This window comes from Bufo gargarizans, chromosome 2, assembly GCF_014858855.1.
Source record: "Bufo gargarizans isolate SCDJY-AF-19 chromosome 2, ASM1485885v1, whole genome shotgun sequence".
NCBI classification, from domain to species: Eukaryota; Metazoa; Chordata; class Amphibia; order Anura; family Bufonidae; genus Bufo; species Bufo gargarizans.
The window spans coordinates 531,692,066-531,712,195 of NC_058081.1; the positions used below are offsets into that span (position 1 = coordinate 531,692,066).

The window sequence follows — 20,130 nt, forward strand, 5'->3', positions numbered from 1 at the left end:
AGGGCACTTTGTGATGGGGACACTAAATCCTGGATCTTCCTCGCTGGTGAGAATTCCTGAAAGACTGAGGAAATGTGGAGGTTTATAGGCAGACATTGACCATGCAATATTCGGGAAGATTGGCAGATGTTAGACACACCAGCCCTGCTGTTTGGTATTCACATCAATGGGGCTGAGCTGCAGTACCACACACAAACATGGACAGGAGGGGTGCTGTTTCAAAAAAACTTCAGAGCTTTATTTCTTATGTCAGAAACAAAGACAAGCCATAAAACAAATCAGGTACAACAACCCAAATGTATTGTTCAGGCAGAGGAGGGACTTCTTCTCCTGCAGGAGGCACCTCTAGATGTAGAGCAGGCTTCGCACAGTGCAGAACGCCATGGACAGTGTTGCCAGGAGTCCAACAAAGAAGGCCAGAGCACGGCTGGGCTGCGGCACAGGTGCCAGGTAAAAGATGGTGTGCAGCACACGGCTGGCAGCAAAGACGCGGAAATGCAGCAGGGCACAGGACAGCTCGGGATTACTGAGAGCATAGAGAAGACCCACGCCGACAAACGGGACAATGTTCTCAATGTCATTCAGGTGACACCTGCAGAAAGGTACACAGTGATCATCATTACTACATGAAGGTTAATAGAGGGGAGGGGGATGAAGAGAGGGAAAGAGGACAAAAAGGGGTGGTGGGGGTGACCAGAGGAATGAGCAGGTGTGGAGGATAAGCAGAAAAACAAGGGGATGAACAGTGGTGGAGAGCATGATCATAGTAGGTGGATGATGACCAAAAGGCATAGGGACTTGAACAGAGGCGAGACAGCACGAGCAGGGGTGGAGGGGAAATAACAGATTGGGTTGGGGAAGACCAGAAGGCTGGGGGGGATTAGTGAACAGAGGTGGAGGAGATGACAAGGGGGTGAGAAGATGAACAGAGGGGGATATGCAGAGGGAGGTGGGATAAATAGGGGAAGGGAATTCACAGAGAGGCAGGGGCTTCACCCTAGAACATATGTCAGTAGTGTGGGAAGGGTGACACTGTAGTGCATTAATCATTTTTTTAGCCCCTCCCCACTTTGATGATCCTTGTTTCAAATCTGTTGTAAACGGTTAAAAGTGGTGCATGTCTTTCACTAATATTGAGGACACCAGTTGCATCGGTTTCATGTGATAAATACTTCCTCTTTTAGGCTACATGCACACAAACGTTATTTGTTTCCGTTGTTGTGTTTTTTTTGCGGATAGGATGCGGACCCATTAATTTCAACACAGTGTGCTGTCCACATCAGTATGTCTGTTCCGTAGCCCCGCCCCAAAAAATAGGACATGTCCTATCCTTGTCCGTTTTAGGCATTGTTGAGCATTGAGCATTGTTAGGCTACATGCACACGACCGTATGTGTTTTGCGCTCATACGATCCATATGCCATCTGTTTTTTTGGTTTTTTTTTTGCGGATCTATTGTAACAATGCCTAAAATGGACAAGAATAGGACATTTTTTTTTTGCAGGGCTACTGAACGGACATACTGATGTGGACAGCACACCGTGTGCTGTCCACATTTTTTGCGGCCCCATTGAAATTAATGGTTCCGCATCCTATGCGCAAAAGAAACAGAACGGACACGGAAACAAAATACGTTCATGTCATGTAGCCTTAAGCCTCATTCACACGTCAGTGATTTCCATCAGTGATTGTGAACCAAAACCAGGATTGGAGCCTCCACAAACATAAGGTATAAGGGAAAGAGCTGCACCTGATCTGTGTTTAGAGCCGCACCTGGTTTTGGCTCAAAATCACTGACGTGTGAATAAGGGCACATTGAGATGAAATTCACATGACAAAACCACTAGGAGAACAAATATCGAAACCATTAGGGCATGTCATCACACTGGAAATATCCAATGTGCATTTGTCATGGATTTCTTGGCTGACCCTCTGATTGCTGCGGTAGATTTTTAATTTTACAGGCCACAGATTAGCCCTATTCAATTAAGTTAATACACATGTAGGCCACTCGCCACAATTTCCGCAGGAAGATTTTTTTTTTCCCATGTAATGGATCTCAGATCCCATCAATATGACACTTATGTGAAAGTACCCACAGGGAAATTAGCGAAGCAGTTTAGTTTCATAAAGCATACTCTACCAGGAGGTCCACTGCTGCCCTCTAGTGGCCACTCATGGTTACTGCACACTTAGCTGCTGTCACCAGTCTCCATTAGATCAGTAATGTTTTATCTGCAAATTATCCCCATGCGCAAATGAAAGAGACACAAGGATGGTTTCAATGGAGTCGAGAAACAAAGAAGCTATCCAGCTAAGAAGCTATAGATATAAGCTGATGGAAGACAGATATATGTAGAGAGGTTCTCAACATAAGCAGGAGAGATGTGAGGGCATTCCAAACAGGTGGAAGAGATACACAAGGGCACCTTGGGCAGGTGGAGAAGACGTGTGAGGGCACCCTGGGCAGGGGGAGAAAAAATGCTAGGGTGACCCATGCAGAGCAAGAACAGACATAAGGATGCCCAGGCAGAGGGAACACGAGGGCACCCAGTGGGAGGAGAGGCACGAGGTTTCCCCATGTGGGTGGAGGAGAGATGAGAGGACACTACGTGAAGATCCCCGAAGACAGACTTCCATGTTACTGGATATGCTGGTTGGCAATTATTACCTGCGCACTCGCTCCACATCTTGGTCAATCCGGAGGAATCTCTTTGAGTCACCTCCTTTGCCGTGAACTGCAGCATCTTCAGGGTTGGAAAAGGCCTGTAATCGCAAGAAGACATGCATTATGGAAACCACAGTGTAGGGCAGAAACTGGGCACCATGGGGATGGCAACTGCAAGCTGCTTTGCCTTGGCTAGTCTATCAGATACAGAGCTAGCCAATACTGCTCCTTGTGGATCCAGTGTCCTCCTGCCCCCCAGCCGGGAGCATAAGGGAGGTGAAGACCTGAGAGCTAACAGGGAAACAGTAGAATGGTGTTTCTTTGGATGTGACTAGAGCAGTAGTTGGCAACCCCCGACACACGTGCCAAAGATGGCACGCAGGCTGCTTTTTTACTGGCACGCCACTGCAATTTTTGGTGGCGGCACCTTTAATAAACAAAGTAATGTCAGACGCACCAGGCTCGCCGCCCCTGATGCTTCCCACCACGCCAGCCAGCAGAGTACACTCTGCTACCTCATGGGCTGGCCGTGTAGCGCAGCGATACACTGCACTGTGCCTTTAATAAATGAAGACATGTGCCATGCACAGCACGTCTCCCTGGCCTGGCCACCCAAATGCACTCTGCCGCTACCTCATGGCTGCTGCTGTTATCTGAATCTGTCACCTTGGGTGGAGCTGGTGAGTTTGGGGATAAGGTAAATGAGCATGGTGACTAATTTGGGGGTGAGGGGAGGATGGTGGCACAATGGGGAGCAAACTTGTGACAACTTTGGGTGGTGGGAGAGGATGGTAGGCCTGCTGTTGAGAGATGTGGGAAGAGGGGAGCAAGCTTTTGACTATTTTGGGGGTTGGCGGGAGGATAGTTAGCCTGAATGTGATTGGTGGTGGTGGGGGGAGGTTTGAAACTGTTTTTGATTGCTGGGGGGCATGTGGGGATGATGGGATGCAAGATTCTGACAACTTTGGGGGAGGATGGTAAACCTGCATGGGGCTAAGCTCTGATTATTACTGGGGAGGTGGGAGTCAGTGTATTTGACGGCAGTATATGGGGGACCCTTCCACAAACTTTGCACTTACTGACAGTGGTGAGCCCTCGTTTAAAATGACTGACCAAGGGCTGTCCTCCCTACCCCTGTCAGTAAGTGCATGGTTGGTGGAGGGGGTGTAAAGTAGAACTGGCTTAGTTGCCCATAGCAACCAATCATCTTTTATTTTACAAAGGAGAAAAATGAAAGGTGGTTGCTATAAGCAACTAAACCAGTTTTCTTTACACCAGTTGTGATAAATCTCCCCCACGGTCCATTTTCATGTGTTAGAAATCACTTTTAGAGAAACTTGACTGTTTGAAAAAGATTGCATTTGCATGCCATGTCTTACTGCGTCCCACCTTAGCAGCGATGGCGCGCTGTGAGAGACCCTGCTTAGCAGATCAACAACCCGACCATGTTCAAAAAGGGAGAGTTTTTTTGCCTCCCTTTTTGCCTCCCAACGTGTGACTACCTGACAGAAAATGACAATAAATCCACATCTTTGCACAGATTTGGCCTTTTAAGCATGTGGTCCTAAAATTTGGATCAGCTAAAAAACAGCCTATTTCAGTTTAATCGTTATTTTCAATTAATTGAATGCTCAAAAAATGTTTTGTCTCACTCCTATTTCTTCTTGTTGCATGTTGAAGCTCTACTTGGAATCTTGTTAAGACTCAACAATGTAAAATATGATTTTTTGCCATTTTTCAAGTGGTCTTAAACTTTTGATCAGGACTGTAAGTAAGTGATTACTATATTAAAAGGGGCTGTGTCACTTCAGCAAATGGCATTTATAATGTAGAAAAAGTTAACCCCTTAAGGACACAGCCTTTTTACACCTTAGGACCAGGCCATTTTTTGCAAATCTGACCAGTGTCACTATAAGTGCTGATAACTTTAAAACTCTTTGACTTATCCAGGCCGTTCTGAGATTGTTTTTTCGTCACATATTGTACTTCATGACACTGGTAAAATGAAGTTAAAAAAAAATTTTTTTTTGCACCCAAAAATACCTAATTTAACAAAAATTTGGAAAAATTTGCAAATTTCAAAGTTTCAGTTTCTCTACTTCTGTAATACATAGTAATACCCCTAAAAATTGTGATGCCTTTACATTCCCCATATGTCTACTTCATGTTTGAATTATTTTGGGAATTATATTTTATTTTTTGGGGATGTTACAAGGCTTAGAAGTTTAGAAGCAAATCTTGAAATTTTTCAGAAATTTACAAAAACCCAATTTTTAGGGACCACTACAGCTCTGAAGTCACTTTGCGAGGCTTACATAATAGAAACCACCCAAAAATGACCCCATTCTATAAACTACACCCCTCAAGGTATTCAAAACTGATTTTACAAACTTCGTTAACCCTTTAGGTGTTGCACAAGAGTTATTGGCAAATGGGGATGAAATTTGAGAATTTCATTTTTTTGGCTAATTTTCCATTTTAACCCATTTTTTCCACTAACAAAGCAAGGGTTAACAGCCAAACAAGACTGTATCTTTATTGCCCTGACTCTGCCGTTTACAGAAACACCCCATATGTGGCCGTAAACTACTGTACGGCCACACAGCGGGGCGTAGAGTGAAAGGTGCGCCATATGGTTTTTGGAAGACAGGTTTTGCTGGACTGTTTTTTTGACTCCATGTCCCATTTGAAGCCCCCTGATGCACCCCTAGAGTAGAAACTACATAAAAGTGACACCATCTAAGAAACTACACCCCTCAAGGTATTCAAAACTGATTTTACTAACTTCACTAACCCTTTAGGTGTTGCACAAGAGTTATTGGCAAATGGGGATGAAATTTGAGAATTTCATTTTTTTGCCTAATTTTCCATTTTAACCCATTTTTTCCACTAACAAAGCAAGGGTTAACAGCCAAACAAGACTGTATCTTTATTGCCCTGACTTTGCCGTTTACAGAAACACCCCATATGTGGCCGTAAACTACTGTACGGGCACACAGCGGGGCGTAGAGTGAAAGGTGCGCCGTATGGTTTTTGGAAGGCAGGTTTTGCTGGACAGTTTTTTTGACACCATGTCCCATTTGAAGCCCCCCTGATGCACCCCTAGAGTAGAAACTCCAAAAAAGTGACCCCATCTAAGAAACTACACCCCTCAAGGTATTCAAAACTGATTTTACAAAGTTTGTTAACCCTTTAGGTGTTGCACAAGATTTAATGGAAAATAGAGATACAATTTCAAAATTTCACTTTTTTGGCAGATTTTCCATTTTAATATTTTTTTTTTCCAGTTACAAAGCAAGGGTTAACAGCCAAACAAAACTCATTATTTATGGCCCTGATTCTGTAGTTTACAGAAACACCCCATATGTGGTCGTAAACTGCTGTACGGGCACACGACAGGGCGCAGAAGGAAAGGAATGCCATACGGTTTTTGAAAGGCAGATTTTGCTGGACTGGTTTTATTGACACCATGTCCCATTTGAAGCCCCCCTGATGCACCCCTAGAGTAGAAACTCCAAAAAAGTGACCCCATTTTAGAAACTACGGGATAAGGTGGCAGTTTTGTTGGTACTAGTTTAGGGTACATATGATTTTTGGTTGCTCTATATTACACTTTTTGTGCGGCAAGGTAACAAGAAATAGCTTTTTTGGCACCGTTTTTTTTTGTTATTTACAACATTCATCTGACAGGTTAGATCATGTGGTAATTTTATAGAGCAGGTTGTCACGGACGCGGCGATACCTAATATGTATACAATTTTTTTATTTATGTAAGTTTTACACAATGAATTAATTTTTAAAACAAAAAAAAGTTTTAGTGTCTCCATAGTCTAAGAGCCATAGTTTTTTTTAGTTTTTGGGCGATTATCTCAAGTAGGGTCTCATTTTTTGCAGGATGAGATTACGGTTTTATTGGCACTATTTTGGGGTGCATATGACTTTTTGATCGCTTGCTGTTACACTTTTTGTGAAGTAAGATGACAAAAAATTGCTTTTTTTACACCGTTTGTTTTTTTTTTTTTTTACGGTGGTCATCTGAGGGGTTAGGTCATGTGATATTTTTATAGAGCCGGTCGATACGGACGCGGCGATACCCAATATGTATACTTTTTTTTATTTATGTAAGTTTTACACAATGATTTCATTTTTGAAACAAAAAAAATAATGTTTTAGTGTTTCCATAGTCTAAGAGCCATAGTTTTTTCAGTTTTGGGGCGATTATCTTGGGTAGGGTATGATTTTTGCGGGATGAGATGACGGTTTGATTGTTACAATTTTGGAGTACATACAACTTTTTTGATCACTTTTATTAACTTTTTGGGGAAGTAAGGTGGGCAAAATTTCAATTTCATCATAGTTTTTAATTTTTTATTTTTATGGCGTTCACCGTTTGGGTAAAGTAACATGACCATTTTATAGATCAGGTCGTTACGGACGCGGCGATACCAAACATGTGTAGGGAATTTCATTTATTTATTTTTTAATCAGTGATAAATGTGTTTTTTGATTTTTACTTTATTTTCACTTTCTTTTTGACCCAGACCCACTTGGTTCTTGAAGATCCAGTGGGTCTGATGTCTGTATAATACAGTACAGTACAATATATAGTACTGTACTGTATTTTACACTTTGTCTGAACAGATCTATGCCTTTCAGCACAGATCTGTTCAGCACCATGGACAGCAGGACGCCTGAGAAGGCGTCCTGTTGCCATGGGAACCTTCCCCGTCTGCTCAGTTATGGTCAGAACTGCGCAGACGGGGAAGGGTAAGGACGGGGCTTGGGGGGCTGCCTGGGAGCTCTCTCCCTCTCCATTCGGAGGGGCTGCAAAGGCACAGCAGCCCCCCGATGGGAGAGGGAGGGAGCTCCCTGCGCTGTTAACCTTTTCCATACAGCGGTCCGTACGGACCGATGTATGGAAAGGGTTAAACGGCTGACATCGCATCACCGATGTCAGCCGTTTATACCAGGGTGCCAGCAATGTGCTGGCACCCTGGTATACCCACTAGACGCCAACGATTACGCAATGGGAGGCGGGCGGTGCTGCAGGCGGGACCGCCCGCAACCCTCCCCCTGCACCTCCCGCCCGGAAAAAATCACTAAGGGGTGCAGGGGGGAGGGATACAGATGCATTTTAGGAATACTAAAGTTTCTGATCCCCGCGGTCAGGGACCGCGGGGATCAGAAACTGCAGAAATCGCAGCAAACCGCAGGTCTGAATTGACCTGCGGTTTGCCGCGATCGCCGACATGGGGGGGTCACGGGACCCCCCGGCGCATTTAGCCTAGGTGCCTGCTCAATGATTTGAGCAGGCGCCGGGTTCCGATCACTGCCAGCCGCACGGCAGTGATCAGAAATACACAGGGCGTACATGTACGCCCTGTGTCCTTAAGTACCAGGGCACAAGGGCGTACCTGTACGCCCTATGTCCTTAAGAGGTTAATACAAGGCACTTACTAATGTATTGTTATTAACCATATTGCCTCCTTTGATGGCTAGATTAATTTTTCCATCATATTGTGAACTGCTCGTATCCAGGGGTTATGCAATCCATCAGCAGTGGTCGTGCCTGCACACTATAGGAAAAAGTGCCGGCCTCTCAGGTGGCCGGGAATGCAGGACTGTGCATAGTCCGGCACTTTTTTCTATAGTGTGAAAGCAGGGCCACAGCTGGATTTCAGGCTGGTTGTAACCATGGAAACGAGCAGTGTATATTACAACGGAAAAAATTAGATTACACTTACCTGTAATCGGTTTTCTTTGAGCCTATGACAGCACCCCTGGGGAGACTGCCTCCTCCTCCTCAGGATAGAAAACAGGAACCAGAAACCGCTTTAAAAGAGGGACCACCCCCTCTACCTCCAGTCCTTTTCCAAGAACTAAGACACATCCTAATATGATATCATATTCACACACAAAATTTTTTTATTTTTTTATTTTTTTGACATGGGAAGGGAATTAGTCAGGTGCTGTCATAGGCTCAAAGAAAACCGATTACCTGTAAATGTAATCTCATCTTTCCCCTTCGCCTATGACAGCACCCCTGGAGATTTAAGCAAGATTAATCTAGGGTGGGACAACAGACTGAAAGTACCTTACAGCCAAAACCGAGGCCTTCATTAGAAGGCAGCTGAATCCTATAGTGCTTCAAAAAAGTATGTGGGGAACTCCAGGTGGCAGCCCTACAAATCTGCTCTATAGAAGCGGAGGCCCTCTCTGCCCAAGAAGTAGAGACTGATCTAGTAGAGTGAGCCCCCAACCCTGATGGTGGAACAGGTCCCTTGGATGAGTATGCTAAGTAAATAGCTTTTCTTATCCATCTAGCGATAGTCTGGGAAGATGCAGCAGAGCCCTTCTTCCTACCCTGAAAGGAAAGCAACAGACGGGAGGAGTGTTGGTTATGTATCAGAGAAGACACTAGTAGCTTGTGATGAGGCAGAACTTGGTTTACTTGTGTGGAATAAGTTCCAGACATACAAGACATTTCCGCAAACTGTCACAGCAGCCATCTTGGTATAAAGAGAGAGAGAGAGAGAACCAACAAGTTTTACAGATATACACAACTGGTAACCTTAATATACAGTGCGATCTACTGGTCAAGTGATATTAATACACAATACTGTATATGGTACATGCTGTTGCATCCCCAACAAGGAGGACCTCCAGGGCTGCGTGACCTGCAGATCTTGAATTAAACATCTCCTCACATCTAAACAATGGAACTCTGATTCTTTCTCAGTTTTTGGAGAAGCACAGAAAGAGGGTAGAACTATCTCCTGGGAACGGTGAAAGGAGGAAGATACCTTTGGTGAAAAAGAACGGTCAGGAGTAATAACCATTCGATCCTCCAAGATTTTCAAGTAAGGCTGGTCAATGGAAAGAGCAGAAATCTCACTAACTCTCCTAGCAGAGGTAATAGCTAGGAGAAAGGCCAACTTTAGGGAGAGCATCTTAGGGGAAATGCTAGCTATCGGCTCAAAAGGATCTGAAGTTAATGCTGAAAGAACTAAGTTGAATTCCCAGGGAGGGATCCTATCCTTACAAACTGGGGATAATTAAGAAACTGCAGTAATGAACCTCCTAACAGAGGGATGACCTGCCAATTTAAATAAGGCACTTAAGGCCGAAATCAGAACTTCTAAAGTGCTAGGCCTCGGTTTTCTCCTCCAACCTTCCTGTAGGAATTCTAACACAAGTGGAATATCTGGAAGCTCTAGAACATCCACTGGTCTATTGAAAAATCAGCAGAAAGCCCTCTCAAATAAATCTCAGAAGGGACCTTCTTACGACTCACCAACAGAGTAGTGATAATCCTATCAGAGAGACCCCTTCTCAATAGTCAGGTGAAGACTCTCCACTTCTGGGTGAAGGATTGGACTCTGAGCTAGAAGTCCCCAGAATACTGGAAGAACGCAGGGGGTGGCCCCATTGGCCAAAATGGGGCTATCACTATGACTGTGGCACAATATTTCTTAATCTTTTTGAGGACTCTTGGCAACAGCTTCAGAGGGGGGAAGGCATAAAGAAGACCCCTTCTCCAGGACTGAGCTAACGCGTCCACAGCCCTCGGCTATTCCTTTGGTGACAGAGAAAAGAAACCCCCCACCTTTCTGTTTGACCTGGTGTCAAAGAGGTCTATCTCCGGGACACCCCATAAGGCAGAAATCTTGTTGAAAACCCCCTGATCAAGGGACCAATCACCTTGGCATAGATGATGACGGCTGAGGAAATCTGCTTTCACGTTGTCTACCTCTTTCAGATGTACAGCAGAAAGAGATGAGAGAATCCTCTGCTAGATTGAAAATCTGGTGGCTTAGAGCCATCAGACTCAGAGCTCTGGTACCACCTTGCTTGTTGATATGGGCTACTGCTGTCATATTGACTGAATAGATCCTGACATTTGTACCCCTGATGATCGGAAGACTCTGAGTCAACACTAATCTAATAGCATTCAGTTCTCTGAAATTTTAAGACTGGGTTCATGAACCGAAGTCCCAGGTCCCCTGCAGCAGAAGAGACTCTACATGGGCTCCCCAACCGAAAGGGCTGGCGTCCGTGGTCAAAGAGAGGACTGCATCTCTGTGCCAAGGAACACCCCTCTGTAAATTCTGTAGATTCAGCCACCACTCCAGAGAAATCAACATCTGGGTTGATAGATGAAACCTCACATCCAGAGAGAGAATACACCTGTCCCAAACCTCCAGTATCTGAAGCTGTAGAGGCCTTGAGTGATACCGGGCCCATTCTACCCCCAGAATTTCGGCAGTCATGAGCCCCAGCACCGACATAGCCTCCCTCAGGGAAACTACCTGCCGAGAAAGAAGGCTCTGAATTTATGATGTGATTAACATAGCTTTGAGTAAGGACCACATACACCTCTGGGATTTTGAATCTAGGATCATCCCCAAAAAACTGTACTTTTCTATGTTTATATCCAATCCTAGCTTGCCCAGAAACTCCCTCAACCAGGTAATCTGTTCTTCCAAGATGTGACCTAACTGGGCGAGGAGAAGAAAATCGTCTAGATAGGGAATGATCACTAAGTCCCTTTCTCTCATATGATCCATCATTTCCGCAATGATCTTCGTGAAAACCTTGGGGCCTGAGACAGTCCAAACGGCCTGAAATTGAGCATGCAGGATCCTGTTCTCTAGGTGTACTGCCACTCTCAAAAACGTTTGGTGGTGGGGATGGATCAAAACATAATATGCATCCCTGAGATCCACTGTGGCCATATAACAGGATGGGAAGAGATAGTTCACTGTTGACCTAATGGATTCCGTCTGAAATTTTTCATACACCAGAAAACGGTTTAGACACTAAGTTTATTATTGTACGAAAATAACCATTCTGCTTTTTTACAAGAAAAAGCGTCGAGTAAAATCCTCGTCTCCTCCTGCTTTGGAATCTCCACCACAACTCTTTTTGCTAACAGGGAAAAAAACTCTAAAATGATGGCTGCCTGTTTTGGGGGGGTCTGAACGATAATCTGTCATCACAAATCTTTCTGCCAGCAGCCTCTGAAACTTTAATTTTAAGCCTTCCCTTATAACCGAATTTATCCATGGGCTGTTGGAATTTTTTTACAACTGACTTGAAAAGTGAGACCGATGACTGCCCACTGGAGGCCTAGAGTCATTGGGGCTGTTTCTTTGAGGCCTCTGCCCTGGAAAAAGAAACCCCCTTTGACTTTTTTGCTGCTCCCGCATTCTGTCTAGACCTCTCTCTTCCCCCTGAAATCCTCTCTGTTAAACCTGGGGCGGAAGGATTTTTTAGGGGGCTGCTGACTGGTGGAAGGAAAGCCCTTTTTTTTTTTCAGAGGCCTTTTCAAGTAGATCGTCGAGGACTGGGCCAAATAAGAATTCCCCCTGAAACGGAATGGCACAAAGCTTAGCCTTGGCACTAGCATCCCCATTACAGCCTTTTAACCAGATAGCTCTACGGGCAGAATTGGATAAAGCGGAAGCTCTGGACGATAATCTAAGAGAGTCTGCTAAAGCATCCGCCATAAAATCTAGGGCATTATAAAAAGTAGGAAATGAGGATAACAACTGCTCCCTAGGGGTACTCTCTTTAATGTGATCCTCCAACTCCTTCATCCATGCATTAAGGGATCCAGCTACCGAAGTAGCTGTGATAGCCGGTTTAAAGTCCCCGCCGAGGCTTCCCAATTTATCTTTAAATAAATGTCAGCCCTTCTATCCATTGGGTCTTTTAGAGAACCCATATCCTCAAGGGGAAGCACAGTTTTATTAGCTATTTTTCCAACCGGGTCTATCCCAAGAGGCAGTCACTTCCTCATCAAAGGGGTATTTACGCTTAACAGGGGAAGGTATAAAAAAAAAAACTTCCTAATCAGGCTTTTTCCATTCTTTAGCAATAACAACCTGAATGTTCTTATGCACATCAAAGACTTTTCTTCTTTTAGCACCCAGAACGTCAAACAGAGTCCTGAACAGATTGTGGCGGCTTTTGGTCATCTAAACCCATAGTAGCTCTTACTACTTTTACTAGGGAATTTATGTTTTTCTGCATGAAAAAGCGGCTTCATCATCAGAGGAGTCATTCGATGAAAGCCATTCTCCCTCTTCCTCCAATCCAGAAAGTACATCATTGTCGCTAGAGGAGGGATTAGATGCAGCTGCAGAGGTACTAGGCCGGCTCTTTAGTAGACCGCTAACCGACTCCTTAACCTCATCCCGGATCATCTGCTTGATGCTGCTCATCAGAGACAGAGCTTCCTCCTCCATTAACTTGAGCACACATGCTTGGCAAAGGGGCTTTGACCAAGCAGAGGGTAGCTTCTTTTTACATACAGCACAACCCTTGTCTTTAGATCTGGAGACCTTTCTAGACTCCTTAGACACCTAGACATAGAAGATCACCCCCTGAGTAAATAGCAACATGCCCATAGGGGGTTCACCCCACTTACTGCACATCATTGGTGGTCTCAGTGGCTTCTGCGTGCTGAGACTGCTCCATGTTCAGACACTGAATCTTTCCAATGGAGGAACTGCCCACTTCTTCACCCAGCCTGAAGTCAAGCTGGCTGGACTTTTCTCTACCGGGCGCGCAAACCGTCTCCCCCCACTTCCGGATTACAGCGCATGCTTCCCTCTACTGTCGCCCCAGAAGTACGTCACTGCTCAGACCACGGCGTCCGAGCGCACGCACCTCCCCCTGGCTTCGGGCGAGGGGCCGACAGCCGGACATACAACACGGCCACAGAGGGAAGAATCCCTCCTGGGCCGAGAAGGGGCGGAGCAGGGAGTAGAGAGAAAGAGGCCCAGACTTAGCAGCGGCTCCTAAAGGAGACTTACACTGCACGGGTAAAGCCCTCTATAATACTCTTTAACACAGGCGGGGCGTCTGCAGCTCTATACAATCCTTGGGGGTTTCCAATTTCCCTCCTGTCCCCTTAGGACAGGAAACAGAACTGGAGGTTTAGGGGGTGATCCCTCTTTTAAAGTGGTTTCTGTTTTCTGTCCTGAGAAGGAGGCAGTCTCTCCCGGGGTGCTGTCATAGGCAAAGGGGAAAATTAATCTAGCCAGTAGAGAAGGTAATATGGACAGTCACAATACATTAGTAAGTGCCTTGTATTAACTTTTTCTATGATAAATGCCATTTGCAGAAGTGAGACAACCCAAAGTGTTTATTGGGGAAAAATATACAATTGCATTGAGGCTGAAGGACCCTGTTGGGCTTCTCTAGCCTGGATATAAGAGGGGATACGGTTAGGCATGGAGGCATACAGGTTCCATAAGCTATCCTGTGGCTGGTCCCATAAAGGCTCGATTGAAGATAAATCTGGTAACTGCTCAAGCCAAGAAAGTGTTACAATCAGGCGGAGACATTCCTGGGAAACCCTTGCTTTGTGGGGATGAGAATTATCCCGCTGAAAAATGCCAGTTGGAAGCCCTGCCATGAGAGGCAACACATGTGGCTGCAGTTTGTCCTGCACATATCGCTGATCAGTTTGTGTCCCTCTTATCACAACTACTAGTAGCCAAGTGTTGTATGTGATGGCTCCCCAGATGATCACACCAGCAGTTGGGGCACTGTGTCACTCCACAGCAAGGGTAGGAAAGAAGAGCTTACCACGAGGCCTCCATATTCTAACCCGACCTTCATAAAATCCTAAACAGAACCTCGATTTGTCACTAAAGACCATGCAGTTCTATTCCATTGCAGCCCAGGTTTCTCATCAGTTACCAGCCGTCCAGAAATTTCAGGACAGTCGATAAAAATACATTGACTAGCAAAAGGGTGACAACATTTTGAACTTTTGACTTTCAGGCTTCATATCTCACTACAGCTTCGAACGTGAGACTACCGTCATTTTATAGATAATAGTCTTGAATATCTCATACATAAATTGGACTTGCAACTGTTTTGCATATGATCATCCCTTCCAACTTTTTGGACGGTCAAAGAGGGACACTTATGGTCTATTATGTGAAAGGTCCACTTTTCCTGCATATTTATATACCTCAATAGCTTATTTTTTGTTGTTTTTACACAAGAACGCAAAAATTATCTGTATATAGAGATTTCTAAAATCAAAATTACATCAAATAAGGAAATAATATGCAAGGTAGGCTTTAATATGTAGATAGGAACAAGGGAAACACATTCTGGATCAATATTGTAAATGTAATAATGCAAAACTATACCTCAGATCAAAAAGAGGGACATTTAAGGAGCAAAGAGGGACAGAGAGACTTGGGTCAAAAAGAGGGACTGTCCCTGGAGGTCTGCATATGATTAGTTGTTCAGATTCTTGTCATGTAACTGCATTGTTACTGTTTTGCTCCTAAAATTCTACATAAAATTTTTATTATTTATGTATGAGATAGCCAAGATGATTATTAAATTTTTGCGTTCCTTATACGGGCCGTTTATTGCGTTCCGTATACGGAACCATTCATTTCAATGGGTCCGCAAAAAAAAAAAAAAACGGAACGTACTCCGTGAGCATTCCGTTTCCATATGTCCCCATTTCAGTTCCGCTACATTTTGAGTCTTGTCCTATTATTGTCCGCAAATCACATTCCGTTGCTCCATTCAAGTCAATGGGTCCGCAAAAAAACCTGAACACATACGGGAATGCATCCGTATCCGTTCCATTTTTTGCGGAACCATCTATGGCCTCATGCACACGACCGTTGCTGTGTCCGTTCTTCAGTTTTCTGTGATTTTCTGCGGACCCCTTGACTTTCAATGGGTCCGTGGAAAACTCGGCTAATGCACCGTTTGTCATCCGCGTCCGTGATGCGTGTTTCCAGTCCGTGAAAAAAAATAGGACCTGTCCTATTTTATTCACGGACAATGGTTCGCGGACCCATTCAAGTCAGAGGGTCCGTGAAAAAACCCGGAGGCACACAAGATTTTCATCCGCATCAGTTTTTTTCCTATCATTTGCATGGCAAACTTGACTTAGATTTTTTTTTTTACTTTCCTTCATGTCTGATGATCCTCCAAAAATAAAGGAAGACACACGGAAACAAAAACGGAAACGGATCACGGAACAGAACCCCGTTTTGCGGACCGCAAAAAAATACTGTCATGTGCATGAGGCCTATTGAAAATTTTATGCCCAGCCCAATTTATTCTATGTAATTACTCTATACTGTATATGCCATACGGAAAAACGGAACAGAAAAACGGAACAGAAACAAAACGGAAACAAAAAAATACACGGAACAACGGATCCATTAAAAACAGTCCGCAAAACACTGAAAAAGCCATACGGTCGTGTGAATAAGCCCTAAGGCTGAGGCAACTTGTGGTCGCACTGTGACCCCATTCAGTTTCACGGATGCACTGCTGCAAAGCAAAGCAATCGTTGGTCACTCGATGGGTGTCAGGACCACTTTCGTCGTGAAGCCACAGTCTTAGGTCCCTTTCACACGAGTACGTTTTCCACGCGGGTATGATGCATGAAGTGAAACGAAGAGCACCCACACCGAATCCTGACCCATTAATTTCCATGTGTACATGAGTATTTTTTTTCCACTCATCAGTTCTGCGTTGCATGAGAATCGCAGCATGTTCTATATACTGCTTTTTCACGCTGCTCTCCCCATAGAAGTGAAAGGGGCTTCAGTGAAAAATGCATTGTAGGGCCTCATGCACACGACCGTGGTGAGTTTGGCGGTCCGCAAATCACGTATTCGCAAAACACACCCCTCAAGGTATTCAAAACTGATTTTACAAACTTTGTTAACCCTTTAGGTGTTCCACACGAATTAAAGGAAAATGGAGATGAAATTTCAGAATTTCACTTTTTTGGCAGATTTTTTTATTTTAATAAATTTTTTCCAGTTACAAAGCAAGGGTTAACAGCCAAACAAAACTCTATTTTTATGGCCCTGATTCTGTAGTTTACAGAAACACCATATATGTGGTTGAAAACTGCTGTACGGGCACACGGCAGGGCGCAGAAGGAAAGGAACGCCATATGGTTTTTGGAAGGCAGATTTTGCTGGACTGTTTTTTTGACACCATGTCCCATTTGAAGCCCCCCTGATGCACCCCTAGAGTAGAAACTCCAAAAATGTGACCCCATTTTGGAAACTACGAGACAAGGTGGAAGTTTTGTTGGTACTATTCTAGGGTACATATGATTTTTGGTTGCTCTATATTACACTTTTTATGAGGCAAGGTAACAAAAAAATAACTGTTTTGGCACCATTTTTTTATTTACAATGTTCATCTGACAGGTTAGATCATGTGGTATTTTTTTATAGAGCAGGTTGTTATGGACGCGACAATACCAAATGTGTACTTTTTTTGGTTGTTTGTTTCAGTTTTACATAATAAAGCATATTTGAAAAAAATCATGTTTTAGTGTTTGCATATTCTGAGAGCCATAGTTTTATTTTTTTGGGTGAATGTCTTAGGGCTGTTTCACACGAGCAGATGCCGTGCGTGACATCCGCTCCGTGAATGACAGCCAAGACCCGATACGGACAGCAGAAGCACAGAGCATTAACATGATTGACAATATGTATACTTTTTTTAATTTATTTATTTATTTAAAGTTTTACACAACAGCATTTTTGAAACATGTTTTAGTGTCATCGTTTTTTTTATATTTTGGGCGATGGTCTTAGGTAGGGGCTTTTTTTGCGGGATGAGGTGACTGTTGGATTGGTACTATTTTGTGGGGAATACACCTTTTTGATTGCTTTGTGTTGCATTTTTAGTGATGTAAGGTGACAAAAAATGTTTTTTTTTAGCACCGTTTTTTTTTTAAGGTGTTCATCTGAATGGTTAGGTCATGTGGTATTTTTTTTTAGAGCAGGTAGTTACGGACGTGGCAATACCTAATATGTATACTTTTTTCTTATTTAATTAAGGTTTACACAATAATATAATTTTTGAACAAAAAATAAATCATGTTTTAGTGTCTCCATAGTCTGAGAGCCATAGTTTTTTTTATATTTTTGGCCATTGTCTTAGGTAGGATACAATTTTTGCGGGATGAGATGACGGTTTGATTGGCACTATTTTGAGGTGCGTATGACTTTCTGATGTCTTGCTATTACACTTTTTGTGATGTAGGGTGACAAAAAAAAAGTTTTTTTGACACCGTTTTTATTTTATTATTTTTACTGTGTTCACCTGAGGGGTTAAGTCATGTGATATTTTTATAGAGCAGGTCGTTAACGATGTGGCAATACCTAATATGTATACTTTTTATTTTTTAGTTTTACACAATAATATATTTTTTGAAACAAAAAACAAATGTAAGGCAGCTCTCACCTGTTGAAAACACCCTCTGGGCACGGAAGCCGCACCTGGATGCGGAAATATATAGTCCAACAAGAAAGATAATCCAGCTCAGCTAGGGTAAAAAAAATATATTTGCTACTTTATTCCAGCGGTCTTAAAATTTCCATACAACAAGATGTATATAGTGACGCGTTTCAGACCTCTAAGACAGATGGGTCCTTCTTCATGACAAACATGTTTGTCATGAAGAAGGACCCATATGTCTAAGAGGTCTGAAACGCGTCACTATATACATCTTGTTGTTTGTCATGAAGAAGGACCCATCTGTCTTAGAGGTCTGAAACGCGTCACTATATACATCTTGTTGTATGGAAATTTTAAAACCGCTGGAATAAAGTAGCAATTTTTTTTTCACCTGACGGGAGCTTGATTATCTTTCTTGTTAAAAAAATAAATAAAAATCATGTTTTAGTGTCTCCATAGTCTGAGAGCCATAGCTTTTTTATTTTTTGGGCGATTGTCTTAGGTAGGGGCTCATTTTTTGCGGGATGAGGTGACAGTTAGATTGGTACTATTTTGGGAGGCATACGCCTTTTTGATTGCTTGGTGTTGCACTTTTAGTTATGTAAGGTGACGAAAAAATGTGTTTGTCCCACTCTGGGACTTCAACTTTTGGGGGTCTGATCCACTTTACAATGCATCACAATACTTCTGTATTGTGATGCATTGGCTGTAAGTGTATTACAGACTAAAACAATAACAGCCTGCTTCCTGTGAGATCCAAGGGGCTGGATCTCACAGGCTAACACGAGAGGTAGCCGCGATGCCTAAAGAAGGCCTCGGGCTATGTTCGCTGCCATCGGGTCCCTGTCACAGCAGCGTGGGGACCCGATGGAAGCTCTGATCCCTGCACGGACATCGCATGTGCTGCGGTCAGCGCTGATCGCGGCACATGAAAGGTTAATGCGGCAGCATCAGTTTTTTCACCGTTGCCGGCGCATACAGCAGGGGTCCGGCGCAGGTCATTAAGGTGTTAAAGTCAAGTTGTTTGTGTGTACACAAGGAATGGGGCCCATGCTGAGTACTTGCCCTGGGTGGAACAAAGCCTAGCTAAGGCCTCTTTCACATGAACGATACGGATTCTGTTCAGTGAAACTCGCACCATTTCGCAAGCTAGTTCAGTCAGTTTTGTCTGCATTTGAGTTCAGAGTTTCAGTTTTTTCCGTGCGGGTGCAATCAATTTTGATCAGTTTTTCACGCGTGTGAAAAAAAAATGAAGGTTTACAAACAACGTCTCCTAGCAATCTTCTTTGAAAAACGCATTGCCCCGGACCGCATCCGGACTAGGCTACATTCACACGACCGTTTTTTTTTTTTTTTTTGCAGATCCATTGTAACAATGTCTATCCTTCTCCACAAAACGGACAAGAATAGGACATGTTCTATTTTTTGTCGGGGCTATGGAATGGACATACGGATGCGGACAGCATTGAAATGAATGGGTCTGCATCCTATCCACAAAAAAACAAAAACAGAACGGACATGTAAACAAAATACGTTCATGTGAATGTAGCCTTACAATGTGGTTTTCACTGAAGCCCCATTCACTTTATGGGGCCAGAGCTGCGTGAAAAATGCTGAAATATAGAACATGCGATTCTCATGCAACGCAGAAATGAGGCATTAAAAAATGGTTCAGCAAAAAAAACTGAAGTGTCTCCGTGTGCATTCCGTTTCAGCATTTCCGTACTGTGAAAAGATAGAACGTGTCCTATTCTTGTCCGCAAATCACGATGCTTGGCTCCATTCAAGTCAATGGTTCCGCAAAAAAAAGGAACACATGCGGAAATGCATCCGTATGTCTTCCGTATCCGTTCCGTTTTTGCGGAACCATCTATTCAAAATGTTATGCCCAGCCCAATTTTTTCCATGTAATTACTGTATATGGCATATGGAAAAACGGAAAGGAAACGGAAACACAACGGAAACAAAAAACGGAACAACGGATCCATAAAAAATGGACCGCAAAACACTGGAAAAGCGATACGGTCGTGTGCATGAGCCCTTAGGCTGCTATACGTTCACATCGCACTCGCGCAGAAAACTCACTCGTGTGAAAGGAGCCTAAAGCTCTACCATGTACCCGCTGATTTATAAACTGCTGCGGAATATGTTGGCACTATAGAAATAAAGATTATGGGGGAAATCTGTCAAAATTGTTGTAAT

General features: G+C 43.6%; 1 protein-coding gene across 1 annotated transcript in view; it reads right to left on the bottom strand.

The window, feature by feature from the left end:
• Nucleotides 1-211: 211 nt before the first annotated feature.
• Nucleotides 212-20,130, bottom strand: part of MGST1 (microsomal glutathione S-transferase 1) — a 31,697-nt gene continuing 11,778 nt past the window's right edge. Inside the window, exons 3-4 of the mRNA XM_044281505.1 lie at nt 2,671-2,765; nt 212-592 (exon numbers count right to left, since the gene is read on the bottom strand). Of these exons, the coding sequence (XP_044137440.1) occupies nt 346-592; nt 2,671-2,765 (342 nt within the window). The 3' untranslated portion in view covers nt 212-345. The remainder of the gene's footprint in view (nt 593-2,670; nt 2,766-20,130) is intronic.